Consider the following 23307-nt stretch of genomic DNA (forward strand, 5'->3'; position numbering starts at 1 on the left):
TTGTGCATATGCCACATGAACATAGGTGAAAAAATTATGAGTGCACAACTTGTTGAGCCAAGCCACTGATGATCATGTAAGAACGGTTCATTAATGGGACTGTGTGTCCATTTCGATAGTCATCCAGCTGGCTTTTAAAGAGCTACAGCTGAGCAATGAACTCTTGAGTCCAGAATATGTCAGCATCTGTCACTTCACTGACCTACTTCCCATCATTCTCCCTTACACGCTGAGCTTGTTTAAAAGTGGCTCTAATTCATGTCGCTGATGTCTTTTACAGACTTTACCTACAACATCATTTTCAGGCAGGGGCCATTCCTAACACTGACATGTAACGGACGTCAGTCTGGAGCAGGGGTGGGCACTTAATTTTCCCAAGGGGCAACATGAGAGACTACGGCTGCTGTGGAGGGTGCAGTCCTTCACATTTGTTCACTTAGTAGTAGAGCTGGGCGATAGAACGATAACGATATGTATCGCGATATAACTTTTACTCGATAGAGAAATTAAGCTATCGCGATAGACCTCGCCGCTCTTGTCCTCAAAGAAAAAAAAAAAAAAGGTCAGCCAATCCAAATTAAGTAGCGCAGAGCCGAACCAATCACAGCCGCAGCGTCACGTCGCGTGACTTGTTACGTACAGCACAAGTGCCAAGCCGCACGTGTGTTTGTTTGGGAAGCAGCCAGCGGGTAATGGAGGAAATGAGTGTGCCGACTAGAAAAATCAACCGAGCGTGACCGAAGAGAAAACGGATGATGGTTCCAATGCCGGAGAGATTGTCAAACGGAAGAGCCATAGAAGTTCCGTAGTGTGAAGGTATTTCGGCTATTTCAAGTCTGACAAAAAACAGAGTAGTGTGCACTGTAAATTGTGCCGAAAGCAAGTCTGGAAATACAATAAACTGGAGCATGCGTCACACTGTGCGCCACGTTATTGTTTCGGTGAAATGAATTTCTACAATACTGTTACTGTTAATTCTACTCTCTGCAGTGTTTAAATGCTTACATATACACACAGTTACTGTCCGTCCACACATACGACTCGGTTCTGCTTCTATGCCCCAGCTTTGTTTACTTTTTCCCACCGAGGCTTCTAGACTTCTGATTGGCCAACATTTCGGCACGGTTAGGAATCTAGCGCCACCTGCTGCTTTGGCATGTTCATAGCAGCGTTTTCCTTCATTTCTGCCTTTATGTGTGGACGGGATTATTTTTTAAAACGAAAACGGAAAATCTCAGTTTTCAAAAATACCCGTGTACGTGTGGACGTAGCCTCAGTCTCTGACTGGAAGCGCTAATTCATCATTCGGCTTTTGTCAGACTAAAGTAACTGTTACAACTGTTTGAAAAGCTCAGCTATACAACAAGGAGAGATTGAGAATTTCCTTTTAGTTCTCAGTTTATTTGATATTGACAAAAGTTAGTCAGTTTTGTCTGTTCTTCTGTAAAACAAACTAAGATTTATTTTTAGAATTAATACTTTATTTCTAAGTGGAATTGACAATTTAGTCTGTTTCGTTTGTTCTATTTTGAAACTTAAACGCTTTAGCGGCTGCCTTTTGTGTAGTTTGCAATATTTGCCTTTATTTATCTGAAAAAGTCTCATGTTCCTTAAGTACATCTACCCTGTTGAACTTATTATGGGAAATAAATATTTAAATAAAAACAAGCTGCTGATTATTTCACATTTTACTTGTGAGCAACGGCACATTTAAATCTTACAAATATAGTTATTTGGCTTATATCGTGATAGATATCGTTATCGCCTGAAATGAAAAAAACATATCGTGATATGAAAAAATCTCATATCGCCCAGCTCTACTTAGTAGAGAACACTTTTTGCATATAATTAACAAATTTGTAGCATTAAAGGCACTGTGACCTCTAAGCACACAAGTAAATATCAAGTAAATGTGTTTTGTTAGAATCTATATTTGTGTATTCCTTCTCATTTCATATTTTGTGTCAGGCTTTTATCAGCTCATTGGAACTTACAGTGGGCATCTGTAAGGGTGTCATGGGACCTGATTACATTTCTTGGCTTTCCTGAAGCAGGCTATTTCTATGATTTTCATTTACAGCAGTGTTTGTTTTTTTCTCCATCCTCCATCTATGTCCTCATCTTGCATTCTACTTTTTCATAAAAGACCTCCCAATATGGGTCTGTTGCCTTGATGCAAAGTGACCAGCCAGCTGAACCAAAGGAGGTCCCCAAAAAGGAGAAGAAAGGAAAAAAGGACAAAAAGAAGAGGGATAAAGACTCTAAAGGCAAACGTAGAAGGAAGGACAAGGGAGAGAGGGGATCCAGAAAGAAAAAACACGAAGAGGAAGCTCTGGAGGAAGGCTTCCTTAGAGTTTCCACAACACTGCCTCCATATCAAACCCAGGAAACTTTTCAGGCAACTAAGTTGCCAGAAATTAAGAGTACCCTAGAAACTACCATTCCAACTGATGTTTTCTACAAGACCTTCACGGAGATACCAACACATGAACCTGACTTCACAACTGAAGCCTCTACTTTCATACCTAGGACATTGCCTGTGTCAAAGGTTACCGAGGAGGTAGACAAATTTGCCTGTAGATGCTGTCCGTTCCAATCCCTCCCACTATTTGCAGCTCTAACCAATCACTCCCCTAATATTTAGAGAGCACCTCTTCCTCCTCTCACCTCCGCAATCACTTACCACCACTATGTATTTGTCTGTTTATAATTTGCACATAAACTAATTTGTCACACTCACACTGCTTCTGCTGCTGCAGCAGCCTCTCTCATGCTGTCACATGACTCTGATGTAGTCTGTCAATTAATAACACTGTAAACACTGTAATTAACTGCACACCTGTAAGCTTTTATCTTGGTTAACCAGTGTACTCCCATGTAATCCACCTGTTTTGCTAACATCCATGTGGTACAATGCAGTGTTTTTATTAGGCAGTGCATGGCACAGAGACATGCCCAGTACCGCCTGGTTAATCTCTGCTCTGACTCACTTAAGTCTGTGTGCTCGCCTGCAGGAGGACACACCTGTAAGGGAACCAGTGGTGGAAGAGTATGAAGATGACCTTTTAGAAGACCTTTATCATAATCTCTCAGTTTCTACAGTAACAGTCGGCCCAAATGTTACTGAATATGAGGTAGGTTAAACGCAAACGCAAGAAATGTCTTCTGCACAGCATAGAAACACTGTGAGGTTATTTGGCTTTCACTACACCAGTCGCTAATAGTTTGTTATTCCTTAACAGATTCTTGAATATGAGGATTTCAAGAATGATACAGAGTTAGAGTATGAGGAGTATGAAATGTACGAGGATGGCTTTGACTTTGCAAAGCAGGAAAGGGCTCAGACATGGGATGGAGAGGTAAATCTCACAGTGACCTCATACATCAAGTGAGTGGTCATGCCTGTGTTAAGTGATTTCTGACAGTCCGCATCTTTTCATCTTTTACCCCTCCTCAGGGTAACCTCAGAGCAGAGAAAGGCCAGAAGGGAGAGCCAGCTATTCATGAACCGGTGAACTGTTACAGACTTTTAATGAATAGGCTAGTAGTTTGGCTATGAGTATGGAAAATAACTTGATACTCTCCATGTTTTTCTAGGGTACAATAGTGAAAGGACCCCCAGGGCTACCAGGGCCAGAGGTAAACAAATTCCACCTGAACTTTTCAGATGAGGTGCAAAATGCTGAGATTTTCAGTGTTAGACATTGTTATGCCTAACACTTGCACCTTAAGTTTTTGAACAGTAGTTAGTATGTAGAATTGATATGTATAGCCGATTATCGATTAAACGATTATTGCGTTTATGTAAGCAAATATGGACTAAATGTATCTTCCACAGGGGTCTCCTGGACCAGCTGGTCCAGTAGGACCTCCAGGACCCAGGGGAGATCCCGGTGACTTGGTGAGTGAGGTTTAGGACTTGGGTTCACTCATTAAATGTAGAGTGAATTAGTTTGACCTCAGTCTTTTCCATCACCTGTGAGACTCAACTCTGAATTTAACTGTGACCTTAATGTGAAACACATCCGCAGTATCAAGATGTCCTGGCTTGCTGAAATGAACCTGCAGGAGTTCAGGGATTCATTTTGGCTCACAAATGTTGTTGTCTATGATTCATCATAGAAAATATGCCAAATTACATACAGAGACACCAGCAGATGCTCTGTCATTTCCTAGTAGCAGAAAAAAAACAAATTGAGTGGATGAATAAATGCTACTGCAACCACAAAGGAAAATTATCTTGCAGTTTTAGAGATAGAGTCGCACCTGAATCTTAATGAAACAAAGGCAAACTGACAAGCAGCACTAACAACATTCCTCCACCTTAGTGTTCACCTTGGCTTGATCTTTTGAGGAACTGCATCTGAACAGTTATTTAGTATTACATTTATTCCTATCACAGGACAATTTGACACTTTTATAGAGATAGAATATTTACTGGATTATTTTAATAGCCTAATGTAAATGCAACAACCCTTCTTCTTCACAGATCTTTACTTATCACATATAATGCTTTTGGATAGCTTAACTTTTATTCTAAGTATTACAAATGAAGATGTGAAAAGCATTATGGTGATACTCTACTGATGTTTATGCTCCAGCGTTTTGCCATGCTTTGACATAGACTTTCACGGACAATATCTTTAACGCACTATATAACACTTACTCAAGTCCACTTTGTCGACATATACTTCAGCAAATCATTAACACTTATTTTATTGGCTATTCTCAACGTGTTGTTATAAGGAAAGTTATTTACCCTTGAGATCACACAATTGTAAATATTTCTAATTATGTGTTACTGTTGGAAATGGTTTAAAAATTCAAGACTAAAGGCAACTTTTGGAAAAATATCATTGATTTATTAAAATATTCATTCAGTAGTCAGAAAATATAAAACAACTCACACAATGTGTATACAGAATATAAAGTCTTGTGTGTGGACGTGCATGTGTGCGTTTGTGAGACAAGCTGTAGAAACAAAGCAACATTTATTTTTTCAAAGATTGGATTGTTTTCCTCTTCGTCTAGCTTCCAAGTGTTTCTCTTACTTTCTCCCAGTGATATGCTGCACACACCATAGAACTTTCATGATTTCACAGGACATCTTCTTGACTTGCATTGATTTCACAAGCTAAGTCACAACTGGATCTTGTGACATTTTAACCCCTAATCTTAAAAACAAAACCCATCCTCTTAAAATTCTCTCAATCTCTACTCTCTCAATCTTACTCACTCACTCACTGCCAAGCTATTTTTCTTCCCTTTCCTGTCTTCACTTTTCAGGGTCCCCCAGGACGGCCTGGTCTTTCCGGGGCTGATGGGATTCCAGGCCCTCCAGGAACACTGTTAATGCTACCAGTAAGACCTTAAACACACTGAAACATGCCCACACAAACGCACAAAGAGTACACTTTTTCCACATGTGGTGTAGTAGTAAGACCACAAGGGGGGGCTGTGTGACTGAACTAGCTTTATGCTTGGGAAATCTGCAGTGAGTAGTGACTTCTGCTTGTCATTGCCTCCAGTTTCAGTTTGGAGGTGATTCCCAGAAGGGGCCAGTGGTGTCCCCCCAGCAGGCCCAAGCACAAGCTATATTGCAACAGGCCAAGGTATAGTTCAAAGAAGCAAATTCACAATACAACATTACTGCATACTGAGATTTAGTTCTCCATCAGAATATTTTTTAGCATGTAGCAAGTCAGTAGGTACATTCTTTAGCTTACATAAAGCATAATGTTGTTTTTCTTTCAGATGTCACTCAGGGGGCCTCCAGGCCCGCTTGGTCTTACAGGGCGACCGGGCCCATTGGTATGAATCTCTCTCTCTGACCTTTATCAAATTTACATCATATCTCAAGGGCTCCTACGTCCTCTACCCCCAGCTTTAAACTCTATCTGACCAAGCTCAATCTCATGTCACTCTTTCCCACCCTAACCTCATCATTACGCTTGCTCGGTATATTTAAATTGAGAAATTTGTCTGTATTTCCAAAAAAAACCCCCCAAAAAACAACCAAAAAAAACCCAAGAGATGGAAAAATGAAACAATTTTTAGATGATTTATTTTCAGTTCATTCTTAATTTTTTGGTTTGGGTCTATATTTGAGGAGTATGTTTGTATACATGTATATACATTTGAAAAAGTTGAGTTTCCCCTCTTTGTCATGTCATGCATGACCTTTTATTTCCCAGGGTGATCCAGGTTCCTCTGGGCTCAAAGGAGAACGTGGAGAAAGTGGCTCTGCTGTAAGACTAGACATAATTTTTACCTCACGCCTACCTTGGATTATAGCCTCTTTATCTTTTTTGTCATGGTATTGATTTCCATTTGTCCTCTTGCCTTCCTTTTAACACCTTTTCCTATTTGTCTTGCTCTCTTCATTTGTCATGAAGGGACCACGTGGGTTGCCAGGCTCCCCTGGAATTAATGGGAGGCCAGGCAAGAGGGTGAGATATCGTAAATATTGGACATTTAAGTGCTGAAAACATTTATGTCTACAGCTTGTGTAAAAAGTATATTGTAGCGTAGAGTGGCCTACGGTGAATCAGATCTGGATGTTGTATCTCATAGGGCCGTGCTGGAGCAGACGGTGGTCGTGGCGCTCCAGGTGAAACTGGCACAAAGGTGAGTTTTTTTGTAATTATACTGAACTGCCCTTCAAATGAGCTACACCCAGTACACACACATTTGGCTCTTCTACAATCTCATTTAGATTGTGTGTTTGTGTGAATGCTGCATTGTAATTTGTAGGACGATATTATTGTTGTTCCTGTTAACTTTACTTGAATTCATTGTCCTGTTTCCATGAACACAGTAACACACATGTTTAGGTGGCGAGGTCTTAAACAATAACAAACTATCTCCACTTGCAAGAGTAAGCCTTTAGGTGTCGAGTGTCCCCCAGCTTATTATACGTTACTGACAACAAGGCAACTCAATATATAAGAGCTGCAGGAAGCGCTTAGTAAATAACTCAGTCTTCCCTGATGTGTCTGACAGAACAGCAGAGTCTTTATCAGTCAAAGCAGCATTTTAGCAGACCTACAGCTAATCTTCACACTTTCTCTTCCCGATGCACAGTCTGAGCAGATGGGAGGCTCTGCCAGGGGAGACTTTCACTACAATTCTGCTAATGTTTACACATTACCATATGTGTGTGTTTCAGGGTTTAATGCACTTGGTTCTCTATTACTTTGCAGGGCGACAGGGGTTTTGACGGCCTCCCAGGTCTCCCAGGAAACAAGGGGCACAGAGTGAGTTACGTTTGGCTACTTGATACAGTCACTGTACTTCAAGCACTTAGTCATTCAGACACCAACATGATAACATAGCATGCATGAATACCTTACACATCGTATAGCAGATGTTTATTTCCATTATGTGACTGTAATGGTTGTTGTGACTTCTGTGATGACAGGGTGCACTAAAAAAAAGCATTCGCTATAAACAGAACATACCTAAACATCTTGAGGCTTGTCGCTAATGCTTTTTTCTTGTAGGGGGACAGAGGAAAGCCTGGTCCTCAGGGGCCTGTCGGGGAACCAGGAGAGAGGGTAAGTGTGCAATGCCTCTCAAAATTTAATTTCACGCTGAAAATAGTTTTTCTAATTTTTCTGTTATGGAAAGTTAAAGGGAAGGTCTTCACAGAGCATTAAATAAAACCATTTATTCAGTTAACCACGACATGTCGAAGCAGACTTCACAGTAGATGAAAGGTCTATATTATAACTTCCTGCTTTTTTTATTTCCGCTTGGCTAGCCTGAGTTCATTTGGTAACTACATTTGCAAAATACATTAAAAAGCTAGCTAATACAACCCTGCAATAGAATTGAAAATATGAAAGATAGAAGCTCTGTCAGGATAGTATCAATTTATGCAAGCTGGCGGGTAAGGTTTGAGAGGGCGGTCTATTAGTCTTTGCTCAAAGATAGTTGAGCCTTATCTGTCAGGCAGTGAATTTCTTTAATGAGCTATTTCCACAGATTATGTCTCTGGGGATATAAATGTATCCCTGCCTAAGGTTGAGTAAGAAAGGCACACAAAATCTGTGTCGAATGTGTGTCCTTCCTTTTATTTTAGGGATCTAATGGACCTGTTGGGCCACGAGGGCAACCAGGCGAACCTGTGAGTATCCACATACAGAAAAATTAAATGTGATATTGTTTATATATGTAGTTACACATCACAGCATGTCTCTAATGAAAATATTTATTTTGTAGCGTTCCTCGACGGGATAAATTCTTGATTCAAAGGATGCATTAATCTATGCATTAGTCTGTGCTTTAAACGCTCTTTAATACAGAAATAAAATAAAAAACTAGTAAAACAGAAACCGATTTCTCCAGCAAACCCAGAGGGGATTGCCGGTGATTACTTTATTTAGCAGCTGACTGAAGTTTCTGCCCAAAGCATACAGCAGAACTTACACAAGTATAAACTGTGCTGCTTGTATTTCTCATGTACAGAAACACTGAACAATATTTTGCAATACACAGCACCTAGTTAAAAACACTAGGACAGTCACACCTTATTAAAGTAACACTGTCACAGGGTTCACCTTTGCATTATAAATGAAAAGGTCACTGAAAAAAGGCATCTCAAATACAAAGGTATAGCATTCTAGTTCTGTCATAGAGATTATACCTAGAGATTACTATAGGATCCCTGAAAGATTTTAACAGCACCACTGAAGAGGCTGTCGTTTTTGTGCATCTGCAGTGAACATTGGTTAATTGGTTATGAGTCACACTGTCTTTCTCCCCGTAGATGAGGTTAGGGCTCAGCAGGGTTCTGTCCCTCCAAATGGATCACTGAGTGCAGGAAGAAACGGAGCGCAGTAAGACATGTTGGGAAAACTGTGCTCAACTACAAAGTCGTAGGAGAGGAGAGGATTTAACTGTTGATGAGAGCGAGGAAGATAGAAAAAGTGACACAGTAAGAGACAAACACAAGACAGAAATTTGTTTGGTGGTGAATGAGATAAGAGAGATGGAGTGAGGAAAGTGGAAAGAGAGAGTAGGAGAGAGAAGAGATAAAATCCTGGCCCGAATGATTATATTTCCATATCAATCACTTCCCAGGAGATCACAGATGTGGCTTTGGAACAGGTGGCTTGGCCAGCCTACAAAGAGGAAGGCTGACAAAAACAGAGCACACAAACACACTCATGCTAACAGGCTAGCACAGTCTCCGTGGCTAGCACATACAAAGCAGATGCATGCACACACACACACCAAAGTGTATTATGTCTCTCCTTGTTTTTCTCCCTCTCCTTAGTTTTTATTCATGATTTAGTATTCCACTCTCATTCAGTCTCATCATGAATGCAGGCTAGCTGCTGACTATTTGCTGTGTTTTGTCTCCAGGGTCCTCGAGGTCTTGTTGGGCCAAGGGGGCCACCTGGCCCACCTGGGCAACCGGTAAGTCAACATCGACTGAATTACAGGATCAAAGCTATTCAGCTGCTTCAACTCTATAAAGGCCTCTCTATTGCATGAATCATCGATATGCAAGATGGACAAGAAAACTGTCGAACTATCTCCATATTTTGATCAAACTTTGACATTAAATTTGCTGTTTTCTAACATTTATTGACATGCATTTTTTGTCAGGGAATTCAAGGAACTGATGGAGTACCAGGGTCAAAGGGCAACCCGGTCAGTCACATCTTCTCAAACCTACTATTATGTACCAATGATTACTGGCTTTATTTACACTAGAAAAATCATAGCAACTTAGGTTTAACTGCTAATGGAAATATTAACCAGTCATGTGATGGTAAATGGCCTGTATTTGTATAGCGCTTTTCTAGTCCCTAAGGACCCCAAAGCGCTTTACACAACCTGTCATCCACCCATTCACACACACATTCACACACTGGTGATGGCAAGCTACAATGTAGCCACAGCCACCCTGGGGCGCACTGACAGAGGCGAGGCTGCCGGACACTGGCGCCACCGGGCCCTCTGACCACCACCAGTAGGCAACGGGTGAAGTGTCTTGCCCAAGGACACAACGACCGAGACTGTCCAAGCCGGGGCTCGAACCAGCAACCTTCCGATTACAAGGCGAACTCCCAACTCTTGAGCCACGATCGCCCCATGTGATGTCAGCATACAACCATTGGACCAAGATCATGTGAGGACAGACTGTATGATCACCAGGGTTTCTTGTTCTTAGGGTCCAATTGGAGAGATGGGGCCCCCAGGTCAACAGGGGAATCCTGGAGTGCAGGTATTTCATCATCAGAAAAGTTACTTTGAGAGTTAATCGCCTCAGTATTACACAGTTGGCATCGAGAATGCATTTTCTGTGCATGAAGACTTGTTTCTTTGCATTGTTACTCCATCTCACGGTTTACTTGCTCTTCTCTAGGTTTAAAAAGTATCTTTGGCCTTTTGGGCATATAAAAATTAATTATACATTTGCATGACTCAATAAAGGATTCAATATAAGAGGCTGTTTTGTTAGTTAACGAAAGGACTGTTTCAGTAGAAACAACATTTTGTACCCGACAGCAACAAAGTGTCATTTTAAAATGCTGTCAATGACATTACAGTCATGTAAAGAAGTGTTTGTCATATTTTCAGATAGATCCTATTATTATTCACGGCTCTTACATAAATGCACCATATTAAAACACACAGAGTCATGCAAATCTAGGCTCCCAGCCGTCTGCTAAACGCAACACTTAACTTGATTGATGCTTTGTTTTGGTGTAGGGCTTGCCTGGTCCTCAGGGTCCCATTGGATTGCCAGGAGAGAAGGTAGGGAGCATGTCTCTCACTTAATTTTAAAATTAAAGCTGTGCCCTTATGAACCCTGTCATCACACACTCAAAGGAGACAGGCTGAACAGGGGAGTATGACCAAGCCACTTCTGGCTCCCATTCAGGCAATGTGGAGCTAGACAAGAAATCAATACACAAGAAACACACACAGGCATAACAGACACCTGGGACAGTCTTGGGTGCTGCACATCATAAAGCCAGACTGATAAAAGAAATAATAAAGACTTGGTCACAAATACAATATGTAGCAGCAAAGTGGAAATTTTGTTCACTCAGTGATGAGTTGAGGTTTTATGCATCTGAAGCTTGACTCTAGTATTAATACCTCTTTATGTCCCATACAGGGTCCCCAGGGGAAACAAGGCATGCAGGGACTGCCAGGCATTGACGGACCTCCCGTAAGTAACACGCAAACCTGTGTCTGTGCACAACTTATATTCAGTATCAGAGTTTTCTACTGATGCACCAGTCACCATCAGCTGATGTACTGCAATCAGTTTAAACATAGCATTTATGTACAGATTTTAATAAATAAGCCTATTTATTAATTTTTAATAGTATCTAGACAAAGATACTAGCTTATGAAACAGAGAGTTGTTTACCCACTGCATCTGTTTCATTTTTAAGTTTAAATTCTAAAACTTCCTTTTTTTCCATTTTAAATCATCCTTTTTATATGTTTTTATTTTTTAATTTCTAAGGTAAAGCACTTTGAATCACCTTGTTGTTGAATTGTGCAATATAAATAAACTTGCCTTGCAAATTAAGCAAACTGTGTATGCATACAGCTGTTTGTATGTAGACACACACACACACACACACAATGCAGAAAAGTAGGCAAGGATTAAATTGGCTAACCTACACTTTTTGTGGTTTGCCGGTAGGGGGACATAGGAGGCATTTTCTGAAATGGATCCAAGGATCCAAGGCAAGGCATTTTGAATAATAGTCATTTTACAGTGAAGCTTTTCTCATTTACAAGGATTAATTTTAGACGGAAGTCAAACACATTTTTATACATAATGGTTCTTGTATTACTTTTTTGCAAAACTTGGTGAGATATAATGGTGCTTCACTCTCAGCCCTGATGCAGCTTCCTGCTTTTCACTTTTCAAACAGAAATTCCTATGTTGAGGTGATATAATAATCATGTATTTTACTGATAAGTCAAACGGGTACTTTTGTTCCTGCTTAGGGTCACCCAGGAAGAGAGGGCCCCCCAGGAGAAAAAGGCATCCAAGTGGGTATCTGCATGTCTGAAGCTTGTCTATTGCAGTAATGGATCAAGATATCAAAATGCCAATGTCATATTTTTTTTTCCAAATCTACATCTGTGTATTAACATTAAGGCTTATCATTATGATCATTGTGTCCCTACAATGCCATCTTTATTATAAAAAAGCCTAAGTCCATTAGTGTAAGCAGCATGCACTCAGATTCATCCGCTTGTCTTGTTTCCTTTTTGTCTGACAAGAGAAAAAGTCACTGAGTGCATTGTTTATCCATATCTAATAAGAGAATTGCCTCTTTGCTGGCTACTTCTTATTTTAAAAAGAGTACTATAATAATGTTATATTTTCATGTAGGGTTTACCAGGGGCTCAGGGACCAGTTGGTTACCCAGGGATTCGGGGAGTAAAGGTGAGACAATGATGGACAAGCTACATGGTGACACATGGAGGGAGAGCACCTCAGTTCTCAAGGGGACTGCCAATAGACAAATGAGAAGCATTTGATGGATAGAACAAATGTTACATACAGTAGTAAAGTAGTCCATTTTGACTGACTATGCTTTTGAAAGAGTGGAATAAAATATGAAGTTGTCATAGAAAGGCTTTCTGCTTGGGTTTGGGTTTCTTAAATCCTCCAGGGGAAGCCCTTGTTGGATTTTTTACCATGAAATGAATGTAATGCCAATAACTGCTGGAAAATGGATCAATTTTATGTAAAGAGAAAATCAATAGAGATTTACAGTTGTTTTATTTTAAGTTGATTCATTTGTGATAATACAGGTGAGTTGCATAATATATAAAGTCCAGAGTTTTTTTCTTGAATGTTGGTTTCTTAGTTTTCTTAAACTGGATGTTTTTGTTTTTCAAAGGGAGCAGATGGAGTTCGAGGTCTAAAGGGGAGCAAAGGAGAGAAAGTGAGTGACATAGATTGTGAACTTCTCTTTTTCTGCTGATGCCCAAACAATGGATTGCAACTACAAGGACACTTGACAAATTTTATCGTTATGATGGTGTTTAAAGTCCAGTTATTACCACTTCACAATGAATGACAGGGAGAAGATGGCTTCCCTGGGTTCAAGGGTGACATGGGTGTCAAGGGAGACATGGTGAGAGTGACATCTAATAACAAGCCTCTATGTTGTTTTCTCTTAGTTATTGTCTTTTGACTAAGATACATTTTTCTTACTTGCTTTCTGCTCTCATTCATGACTTCAGGGTGATAATGGAGTTACAGGTCCTCGTGGAGAAGATGGACCAGAGGGATCAAAGGGTCAAGCTGGACCCATAGGAGATACTGGTGCTTCAGGGATATCTGGCGAGAAGGTGGAGCTATTAAAAAAAAAACAACAAACAAACATTTTTCTTCAAGATAGACTGCCAAAGAAGAAAACTTGTATCTAACTGAGCAGCGAAGTTATGTATTAGTTTTGCTTAGTTTTCAGTTATTTAATGACAAACCTTTCCTATAAAATCACAGTTTAAAATTTCACAAAAATACTGAACATATGTATTTTAATGGCCTTACATTTATTACGACGCATTATACCCCAGTCCTGAGGCGAAATTGCCACTGCACCGGTGTGCATGTATTAGCTATTAATCTTTATGTCATCACTTTATGCAGTAATATAGACATTGCTTGCTGGTTTGGCACAATAATAATGTGTAGTACATTATAAATATCTTGACTGGTTATGGGTTTTTCTATTTAATACTTGCCTTATTTCTTCCTTCTCAATTTTTTGTCTTTTCTCTCTCCAGGGTAACCTTGGAGTGCCCGGTTTGCCAGGATACCCAGGAAGACAAGGTCCTAAGGTGATTTAGTGTTGATGGGCTATTATGATCAGTTAATGTATCCCCTGGTCCTTTATCAGAGCTTTAAGAAGAAAGATGTGTGTCACTGGCTGGACTGTTTCCTGTCTGATTAAAAATAAAGGATGATGAATAGCATATTAAAAAAGGCTATTTTATTTATAGTTCATTAGTGACATCAGTTCATTACATGTTGATGAATGGTGTGTTTAAGGCTGTGTTGAGCTCATGGATTAGATTTGCTTTAATTTGATACAGTAGTTAATTATAAGTTAATGAGACATTAGGGGTGATGTCTGATAAATGGAGGGCTGAGGCTGATTAACCTCTACTTGTGTCTCCAGGGATCACTTGGCTTCCCTGGTGTGGCTGGGGTCCCAGGAGAGAAAGGACGAAGGGTGAGAGCTATATGAACATTTTAATACACATTACATTCTGACTTTCACACGATTTGCATTTACATTTATTATGTAGGGGATATGTATTTGAAGTAACTGACTGATGAATACTTGTTACCCTTTACAATGCAGGGCCCAGTTGGTCAGCAAGGCACCGGTGGGCAAAGAGGTCCTACTGTGAGTACAGCTTTAGGTGCCCTGCCTACACACCATTTTATTTTAATATAGAAACCCAAGTATACTCAGTCTAATTATATATGGTATATCAATGTGATAACTTGTGACTCACACGGTTACATCACTACAATGTTGTCATATTACAACATATTTGTGTTCCACCTCCTGATAATTCATCAATGTGCTAATAAGCCTGCTGTTTGTTTTCCAATAGGGAGCCCACGGGGGAAGAGGAGGAAAGGGACCAACTGGAAAGCCTGGAGAAAAGGTACATGTAGTGTCATAAACAAAGATTATGTCCATGCACACATTTACACACACCTGGCTAACTCATAAAGTATGGATTAATGCTTTGACAAAGTGCAAACTGGTTGTTGCTTTGCAATTCTTGATGGCAGGCCATCTGGCATGCTACTGTCTAGAAGGGGATACTTCAATTTATACTCTCACCCTCAAAGAGCAATTTGGGAAAGCTAAAAATTTGTTGGCAGTCCGAAAACTAAAAATGTTTGAGTTGAGTTTGAGTCTAGCTATACATTCATTTGCCTTTTGCCTTTTTAATTTGTTAGGGTGCTGCTGGACAAGATGGTCCTCCAGGGTCCCCTGGAGAACAGGTAATGTTTTTAACTACTTCATAATAAATATGATACATTTAGCACCTTTTTTTTGTGTGTGAAATCTTGGCATCATAGCTATGTTTTGATAACCTGCCTTATCTGTTAGGGTCCTCGAGGACCACAGGGAAGACACGGTGAACCAGGACCTAAAGGGCCTAATGTGAGTGGGCTACAATGTGTTTGTCCTTTGGTTTACTTTACCCAATATTTATATTGACCTTTGATGATTTGTTTATTATAGTCATATCAGAAAATTCTTCTTTTGCAGGGTCCACCTGGAAAGGATGGAATACCAGGCCATCCAGGTCAGAGGGGAGAACCAGTGAGTCACTTTTGATCTACTGTAAACAATTGATAAAAACACAATGCCTTTTGATAATCAATCATCATATAAAAGGATCAGCTCCCCTCAATTGTGACAGAGGGTCACAACTAGCACTTCTTTTTCTGTAGGGCTTCCAAGGAAAGAATGGGCCCCCAGGCCCCCCGGGTGTGGTTGGACCACAGGTAAGAAAATCAACAATTTTTAATTCAATTTTTAATAAACTGGTTGTTTTTCACAAATGACATCTACAATAACTACCTACCATCTGCTATGTGCTGTATGCTATGGTTGCTTTTAGGGCAAATCTGGTGAGACAGGACCAACAGGAGATAGAGGTCATCCAGGTGCACCAGGGCCACCAGGTGAGCATGGTTTACCAGGAACTGCCGGAAAAGAGGGTGCCAAGGTGAGTACTTTTCATCATGATGTTTGGCTCATAATCACCTACCAGTATTGCCTTATCACTGTTATATTAGATAAAGCCCAAAGACTCTCTCAGCACTGCCAGAATATCTCTTGGATCTCATCCTGTCCTCTAATTTTCTAATAAACAACACATGAAACCAGACAGTTTCGAGTGTATGATGGCCTATAAGTGATAAATGTTCTTCCTTGGTGTGACTGTCTGGTTGGTATATGAAGGCCAATTATTTGCTCTTTCTAGGGAGACCCAGGTCCATTAGGTGCCCCTGGGAAGAGTGGCCCTGTTGGGCTTAAAGGCTTCAGAGGGAGCAGAGGGACGCCTGGCCAAACAGTAACAAAAATTTTCATATACCTAATATCTATACTGTGCTGACTGCTAACAGCAATTGATGAGTCAGGTTTTTGCACTTAATTAGAGTACTTACATTTACTATAGGTACTCTAATTCATGTGATTGCCTTTAGATCCCAAGTTAAGAATTTTGCAAATTAAAGGTGTAAAAAGATTTGTTGTCCCAGGATTGTGAAGGCTGTTTGTTTCTGTGTCTCCAGGGTCCTGCAGGTTTGAAGGGGGGAGAAGGCCTACCAGGTGTCGCTGGACCTATTGTACGTCTAATTTGTTGAAATTGCTTTCCCATCCTATTCCCTGCTCCATTTTCTGCCGCTATGTTTTATAGAATACTAGGACATATGAAGCAGGAGGCTGTTTCCATGGTGACCAGTGATCGTGACCGTTGCGTTAAATCAAATAGTGAATCATGTGATATAGTTCTCTCACCTCGCTATCTCTTCTTTTTTCCAGGGTTCCACTGGAGAGAGGGGTCCCGCTGGGCCGGCTGGCGCTATTGGCCAGCCAGGACGCCCTGGCGGCATTGGTCCTGCTGGGCCGATGGGAGAGAAAGGCGAGCCAGTAAGATTTGGAACATTGCTAATTTTGTTTCTTACGCAACAATGTCCACTAACACGTATGGTACAATCACCTCCCACCACTGGGTAATAAGCAACGTGTGCTCTCACTTTGGAATGTGATATTATGAGCCAGAGAGCAGGAGAAAGGTAAAGAAGACAGTGAGAGGATATATAAGTGTGATCATGTCTGCTTTCCTGAAAGTGGGTTTTTTTTCCTGGTGTGACACATTAATCAATGTGTTGTGTTGCTTAATGAGAATAACAGTTATAATATATAATATAGATATATGCTGTTTTGCTATCTGTTTGCTAGGGAGAGAAAGGACCTCCAGGGCCAGCTGGGCGTGATGGAGAACTGGGACCAAGAGGGCTGCCAGGGGCTGCAGGACCTCCTGGGCCTCCAGGGGAGGATGGAGACAAGGTGTAGTGAACAGTTAACATTTGCAACCTTTGTTCGTGCTGATTTTTGGACTTAGTTTTTCATGTGTTTGCACTTACCTTGATAGGGAGAAACAGGAGTACCAGGCCAGAAGGGTAGCAAAGGAGACAAAGGGGAAGCTGTGAGTATGCGTTTTTAAGTATAAGCATGACTGTGAATCACCAGGAGGTGGGGGATAAAGGGTTATGAATGATTTGTCATAATTTAGAAAGCCTCAGCCTTTAATCGTGTTCTTCCATCAGTAAATATGTATTGAACTTTCAGTCCGCTCCTTTATAGGGACCCCCAGGACCTGTTGGAATTCAAGGACCTGTGGGTCAGCCAGGACTGCCGGTATGTGCCACAATTTAAAAACAATAAAAAAACCCATAAAGGTTGGCTTGAACTGTGCAATTGTGCAATGCGGACTTGTCTGCGTCTGTGTTTGTTTTAGGGTGCAGATGGTGAACCAGGTCCTCGTGGGCAGCAGGGCATGAATGGGGCAAAAGGAGATGAAGGACCTAGAGGCTTTAAGGGAGGATCTGGTCCTTCTGGACTACAGGTAAAAAAAAAAAAGCACTGAATTTCAAGAGTGACTATGTCTCCATAATTATAATAGAGTATTTCCTTTCCCTTCTCATGCCTATCACTATACTTCTTTGTAGGGAATGCCAGGACCACCAGGGGAGAAAGGAGAGAGTGGGCATGTTGGCTCAATGGTGAATACTGCACAGCAATCTCAGCACATACATCATTCATCTCATGTCCATTAGGTCCATTTCTGCTTTCAGGTTGCTTCTGACTCATCACTTCTCTGAGATCTTGCATCATTATCTTTTTGACTACCCATAATCTTTTTCAGTATTAAACACTATTTCTCACTTCATCTAAAAACCTTTAAATATGTTTCTTTAATTTTTTCACTTTATCAAGAACAGTTTAATCTCTTTGAAAACTGTATCTGTATGTATGTATTTAGTAATGGGAAACAATTATTTACAAGAAAGATATTAGACCATAGGATCCGTAGCCTTTGCAAATAGTGTGTAAATTTACACTTTACACATTCACATGATATACATTTTTCCTCATCCATGATGAGGAAATTGGGCATTACAGTGGTGCAGTGGTTATCACTGTCACCTCACAGCAAGAAGGTTTGAATCCCAGTGCAAAGACATGCAATTATCTGAGTTATATTATTTGATGATTTTAAATTGGCTGTAGGTGTGAGTGCAAATTTCAGGCTGTCTAGCATGTCCAGCGTGTAACCCTCATCTCGTCCTATGACAGCTGGGATAGGCTTCAGCCCCCACTCTAGCCCCGAGTTGGATAAGTGGAGGAAAATGGTCTTATTAGCATTATTATGTGTGAGATTATAGAAGTTATTGCCCAGCTCATACAAATGAAACTGCTTTTTCTTGGTCCCAGCATTCCTTTTGACTTATTACTTTTGCATTTTCCCGCGGAACAACAAATACCATCCCCTTTCTGTGGGACTAAAAGGAGATGGAAAGACAAAGCTGGCAAGATTAGAATAATTCATTAAAAAATGCACCACTATTTAGTTCATTATGTTTTGTTACAATTTCTGTTTCTGGATAGATATACACAGCTGCACAAAAATAATAGAATATCTATGAGTATGATAGTTTTCTCCAGGACAATAAACATAAAAAGAATTAAAGAAAGAATAAGTGATGAAATTCAGTAAGTGTATAATAGAATATGTCTTTATTTTAGAGAGATGGCTCCAATGAAAAGATGTAATAGCTAAATGTTATTTTAGGATATACATTTTTTCTTTAAATTGCTTATTATGGAAAAAAAAAAGACTTCTAATGAGACAACAAAGGAGGCAAAATTGTTTTATTTTTAAGATTCTGGTGTTTGTATTGCACAGTTTTAAGGTATCTGCAGTCAATAGTTGGTACACAGACGCCCCACCTGAGCTTTAATTAGTACTACCTATTTAGTTCATTAGCACCAGCTGTGCTGAATCTGCTGCTGCGGTTTAAACTTGTGAGTCACCCTTTCCTCTGCCGATAATCATTAACATTTACCACCCTGAAATTGGGGGATGTGTTGTTGCGTGGGGCTGGTTTTTCTGAGGTCAGTGATTAGTGCTGATGTTTTTACAAGAGGTAAGACTGATATCCAAAGAAAATCCAGTCTTGGCTTTTCCAGTTTATTGTGAGCCAAATGCACACAAATTAAAGAGGAGTCAACTACATCCTGAAATAAGGGTGTTCTGTCAAAGCTTGTGTAGGTTTTCTGTGGATACACTGGTCTCCTTTCACTGTCGAAAGAAATGCACATTAGATTAAGTGGTGATTCTAAATTGGTTTTATTTATGGATGTGAGTGGGAATCACTGTATGTGTCCCTGCAATGGACTGGCAACCTTCCTAGGATGCCCAACACCTCCTGGCCAGTGATAGCTGAGCTCCAGCTGCTCTGGGACCTCATGTGGACAAGTGCTTAAGAAAATGCCTCCAGTAGTGTTCCCCTTAAAACATGCTTGAAAACCGTAATAGCTGACAAATTCCACCTTGGAGGAATTTATGAAAACCTAGCTATATTTGTGTTTTCCCAATAACAGACATTTTGATACGCAGGCAGTGTGACTTGTCATAACAGCAAAAGCACAAGTGAAACTAATAATGTTAACTACGGTTCCGCTCCAGGTAATGATCCCAGTAAGCCGTGTCAGAGAGCCAGCATGCACAATATCATAGCGAGCAAAAGATTTTAGTAGAGACATATCACAGCAGTGACATAATGACACGCTTAACAAATGAGCAATCCTTAAGACTTCTTATAGTCCCTCATTAGCTCCATAGCAGTCAATGTTATGCTGACAGGTCAGTCATTAAAATCTGGCATGTAAATTTGGGCATTTGGTTATATTTTATAAATAATTATTATTAGTTGAAAGAAAGCTATTTAAATGCATTAACCTGTAATATCGCTACATCATTTTTAATCTGTGATTTAAGGCCAAGATTGAAAAGTAGTAGTACCCAATAGACCTTGGCTTCATGTGTAAGAAAGATTATCCCAGGAAATGAATAGGTCATTCTGTATGTGAAAGAAAGAAATAAGATAAATAAAAATAGAAAAAGAAGCAGTGACAGAAAGGAGGCAGTGGAGCAATGGAGTGGAAGGAAGAGGCGGGGCTCTTATTGTGAGCAGGAAGACGGTGTGACAGCTGCTAATCAGATTAGCCTCAGCCTTGGCCGTCTAATGAGCATCCTCCTTTGTGACAGTCATCTCACAACGCTGTCAGCCATGAACACACGCTCAACAAGATTCTCTATAGCCCCTCTTCTCCACAGCCAGATTAGGGAGGGAATGCATTAAAATGGAACCAAAACAAGAGAGAGGGAGAGAAGAGAGATGCTGAGGACTCAGTGGGGAAGTTTCATTCATGTGTGAGTGCCGCGGATCACAGAATTCTTCCCCCTAATGCCGAAGTATTTCTCCACCAGAAGGATATGTGTTTCCTCTAGTCCCACATAGTCTCTCTCTGGGCAGATTGTCTGTCTTTCTGTTTCAGTGTCTTTGCAACACAAGGTTCCCTCCAAGACTTCAGAGTGATTCAGAGCGCGGCTCAGCATCTACTCAACTGAAACTGAAGCCGAGCACATTTAGGATTAATTGCTTGGCGCTCTCTTGAGCAACACAGAAGAGTCAAATCACATGCTGTCCCTGGTTTGAAGAATATGGTCTTGCACATCACAGGATAGATGTTTCTTATTAATAAGAGAGAATATGAGAGAGGATGTTTGGGGAATTTGAGAATGAATCGGAGCCTGTGTCATACTGAGGATAACTGTCTGACCTGTGTGGATGTCTTCACCGTGTCACTACGATAGCAATCATAGATACTTAGTTCCATTTCATAAACAATTCAACATGGACTTTAATTTAAAAGCACTAGCTAATGCACTACTTACATTCAGTTACATTCAGCTGCATTTCTGTTGTTATTATTATCGTTATAATTTTTAGTTAAACATGTCATTTCTGTCTTCACAGGGGCCTCCAGGACAGCCGGGTCCACGCGGTCCTCAAGGGCCAATTGGGGGAGAGGTAGTTTTTTCATTTTTTAAAATATCTTTTTTAATTACATACCTAGATATAAATACTGCACTATTATACTACATTTATTACAAAGGTAGTTTCAATAAACATAAAGAAAGAGACAACTATACATGTACAAAAAGTTCCATCACTTGCCCATAGTCTTGAAAAATCTCAAAGCACTCATTGTGGAGCATGATCTAAATTCATTTTTATTTCATCTAAACTGATTTTAATGTCAGAGGCATTTTCTCCTGAAAGTTGAAATCTTTTTTGGCTACAAAATTCTCTGATAGATTTTTGTTCAGGACTTAGTCTTAATGTTTATAAAGCTGTTCATATGCATGCAAAACATGGACTGGAAAATGCACAAAGTGAAGAAACAAGTGTTAAATTAGTTAAAACAATAAATGCACCAGCACAGTTTGCTTGATTTAGTAATGCTAATCAGCATAATCAGTATTACCAGATATTCTAATTTGCCTCTCGTGATGAATAGATGTGCATAACTTTTCATAAGTTATGCACATCTGTAAATACTGAAGTAACACACACCTTGTGCAAGCATTAAAATAACAGATACACAGTACTATCAAAAATACCAATGTAATAGCTCGTGCGGTGAAATACAAAGCACAATGCTTTGTATTTTCCAGCCCTTCATCTATACAGTCTCTTTTCAGCACTTCCTTCCACGCTGCCTTTGAAACTTGAATTATTAAATAGAATTAGGATATAATCCCTGGGAGAGAGTTATATTTACTGCTCTATGAATCATTAAGAAGTATTAGACTATTATCCTTGAGAGGCAGTTATATTTACCTCTAGTAATGGCCGTCCCTCTACAGCCTCTCATGCCAGTCAATTATTTAGCAGCAAGTTGCAGAAAGCATATGAGCCACACTTTTGCTTCATCACAGGAAGCTTGGAAATACAGCGGTGCAGAGGTGGTTGGATCCATAAATGGACGGTACATGGAATAGTGGGAAAGAGTGAAATGGGGGTGAGACAGCATGTGAGGAAAGCAGTTGACAGCAGGAGTTCAGTAGTAGTGCGTGGCTGTATTCAACTCCCAGGCTTGTGCACTCTACCAAAAACATGTTTTTTTCTGGGTTTGTCTCTAGACACAGGGCAAAGTACACTGACATATGTGTGTGCATAATAACATACTTGCACAAACAAACAAACCAAGTGATAGAAAGAGAGGAAATAGAATATCCACCCTCTGTGATTTAGACAATATCCACACAGCAAATCTGACAGTATTTTCTTGTGTTGTGAAAACTCTGTTCCAGTTTCTGCCTTCTGTGGGAAAACTGCTGACAAACAAACACAAAATACTGCAGAATGCTGCAAAAATTGATTTTCAAAAATCAGATGAATATTTGAAACTCACTCTTGTTTTATGATGCTGCAGTTCAAGCTGTTCTCTCTCCTCCTGCCACAGGGCCCACCTGGAATGCCTGGTGGAGTCGGACAGCCTGGACTTGTTGGAGAGAAGGTCAGCGTTTCCCATTAGTAAAGACACGTGTGTGCATATGCACATACAGTAGAATAGTAGTGGTTTGTGTGTGTGTAAACGTGAACTTGTGTGTATAGAGGTTTATCAATTTTTCCCTCACCATCAGGGTGATGATGGAGAAGCTGGAGACCCTGGACCAGCTGGAGAGCCTGGCATTGCTGTGAGTCACATTACCTTTATGCCATCTTCTGGTCTTTTTAAGTTCATTTTATCTTTCCTTAGGCTCCTTAACCTTTCAAGGATTGTCATTACATTTGCTGGTGTCTCAGGGTCCCAAAGGCGATGTCGGAGAAAAGGGGGATTCTGGTCCTCCCGGTGCAGCTGGCCCCCCTGGGCCCAGAGGAACACCAGGAGAAGACGGACCCAAAGGCAACCTTGTTAGTCTCTGCAGATCAGTGACATTTTATTGCTTTCTTGCTATTAGGCCGGCTAGTCCTTTAGTGCCACATATGATGCTTTTTTAACTCACTGCTTTTGCCTGTAGGGTCCTATTGGATTCCCTGGAGATGCAGGGCCCCCTGGTGAGCTTGGTGTCAAGGTCAGAGCTAATGTTTCTATTTACTGTCGTATTCTGTTTTTTTTTGTTGTTGTTGTTGAT

General features: G+C 40.4%; 1 protein-coding gene across 1 annotated transcript in view; it reads left to right on the plus strand.

Moving 5' to 3' along the window:
- The window catches only part of col5a3a (collagen, type V, alpha 3a), a 45535-nt gene that overhangs the window by 16523 nt on the left and 5705 nt on the right, over window positions 1-23307 (plus strand). The window contains exons 6-52 of the mRNA XM_085454507.1: window positions 2147-2560; window positions 3015-3134; window positions 3243-3359; window positions 3458-3511; window positions 3598-3639; window positions 3839-3901; window positions 5287-5361; window positions 5529-5612; window positions 5755-5811; window positions 6195-6248; window positions 6396-6449; window positions 6574-6627; window positions 7203-7256; window positions 7503-7556; window positions 8084-8128; window positions 9370-9423; window positions 9616-9660; window positions 10184-10237; window positions 10726-10770; window positions 11138-11191; window positions 11989-12033; window positions 12380-12433; window positions 12894-12938; window positions 13077-13130; window positions 13240-13347; window positions 13786-13839; window positions 14181-14234; window positions 14367-14411; window positions 14626-14679; window positions 14981-15025; window positions 15135-15188; window positions 15297-15350; window positions 15482-15535; window positions 15652-15759; window positions 16018-16107; window positions 16328-16381; window positions 16578-16685; window positions 16998-17105; window positions 17191-17244; window positions 17403-17456; window positions 17557-17664; window positions 17768-17821; window positions 21143-21196; window positions 22635-22688; window positions 22816-22869; window positions 22979-23086; window positions 23194-23247. Coding sequence (XP_085310633.1) covers window positions 2147-2560; window positions 3015-3134; window positions 3243-3359; window positions 3458-3511; window positions 3598-3639; window positions 3839-3901; window positions 5287-5361; window positions 5529-5612; window positions 5755-5811; window positions 6195-6248; window positions 6396-6449; window positions 6574-6627; window positions 7203-7256; window positions 7503-7556; window positions 8084-8128; window positions 9370-9423; window positions 9616-9660; window positions 10184-10237; window positions 10726-10770; window positions 11138-11191; window positions 11989-12033; window positions 12380-12433; window positions 12894-12938; window positions 13077-13130; window positions 13240-13347; window positions 13786-13839; window positions 14181-14234; window positions 14367-14411; window positions 14626-14679; window positions 14981-15025; window positions 15135-15188; window positions 15297-15350; window positions 15482-15535; window positions 15652-15759; window positions 16018-16107; window positions 16328-16381; window positions 16578-16685; window positions 16998-17105; window positions 17191-17244; window positions 17403-17456; window positions 17557-17664; window positions 17768-17821; window positions 21143-21196; window positions 22635-22688; window positions 22816-22869; window positions 22979-23086; window positions 23194-23247 — 3375 coding nt within the window. The remainder of the gene's footprint in view (window positions 1-2146; window positions 2561-3014; window positions 3135-3242; window positions 3360-3457; window positions 3512-3597; window positions 3640-3838; window positions 3902-5286; window positions 5362-5528; window positions 5613-5754; window positions 5812-6194; window positions 6249-6395; window positions 6450-6573; window positions 6628-7202; window positions 7257-7502; window positions 7557-8083; window positions 8129-9369; window positions 9424-9615; window positions 9661-10183; window positions 10238-10725; window positions 10771-11137; window positions 11192-11988; window positions 12034-12379; window positions 12434-12893; window positions 12939-13076; window positions 13131-13239; window positions 13348-13785; window positions 13840-14180; window positions 14235-14366; window positions 14412-14625; window positions 14680-14980; window positions 15026-15134; window positions 15189-15296; window positions 15351-15481; window positions 15536-15651; window positions 15760-16017; window positions 16108-16327; window positions 16382-16577; window positions 16686-16997; window positions 17106-17190; window positions 17245-17402; window positions 17457-17556; window positions 17665-17767; window positions 17822-21142; window positions 21197-22634; window positions 22689-22815; window positions 22870-22978; window positions 23087-23193; window positions 23248-23307) is intronic.

The sequence above is a fragment of the Copadichromis virginalis genome, linkage group LG4 (assembly GCF_057382275.1).
Source record: "Copadichromis virginalis isolate Kocher_CV1m ecotype Utaka linkage group LG4, C_Virginalis_male_GT1.1, whole genome shotgun sequence".
In the NCBI taxonomy this organism is placed as follows: domain Eukaryota; kingdom Metazoa; phylum Chordata; class Actinopteri; order Cichliformes; family Cichlidae; genus Copadichromis; species Copadichromis virginalis.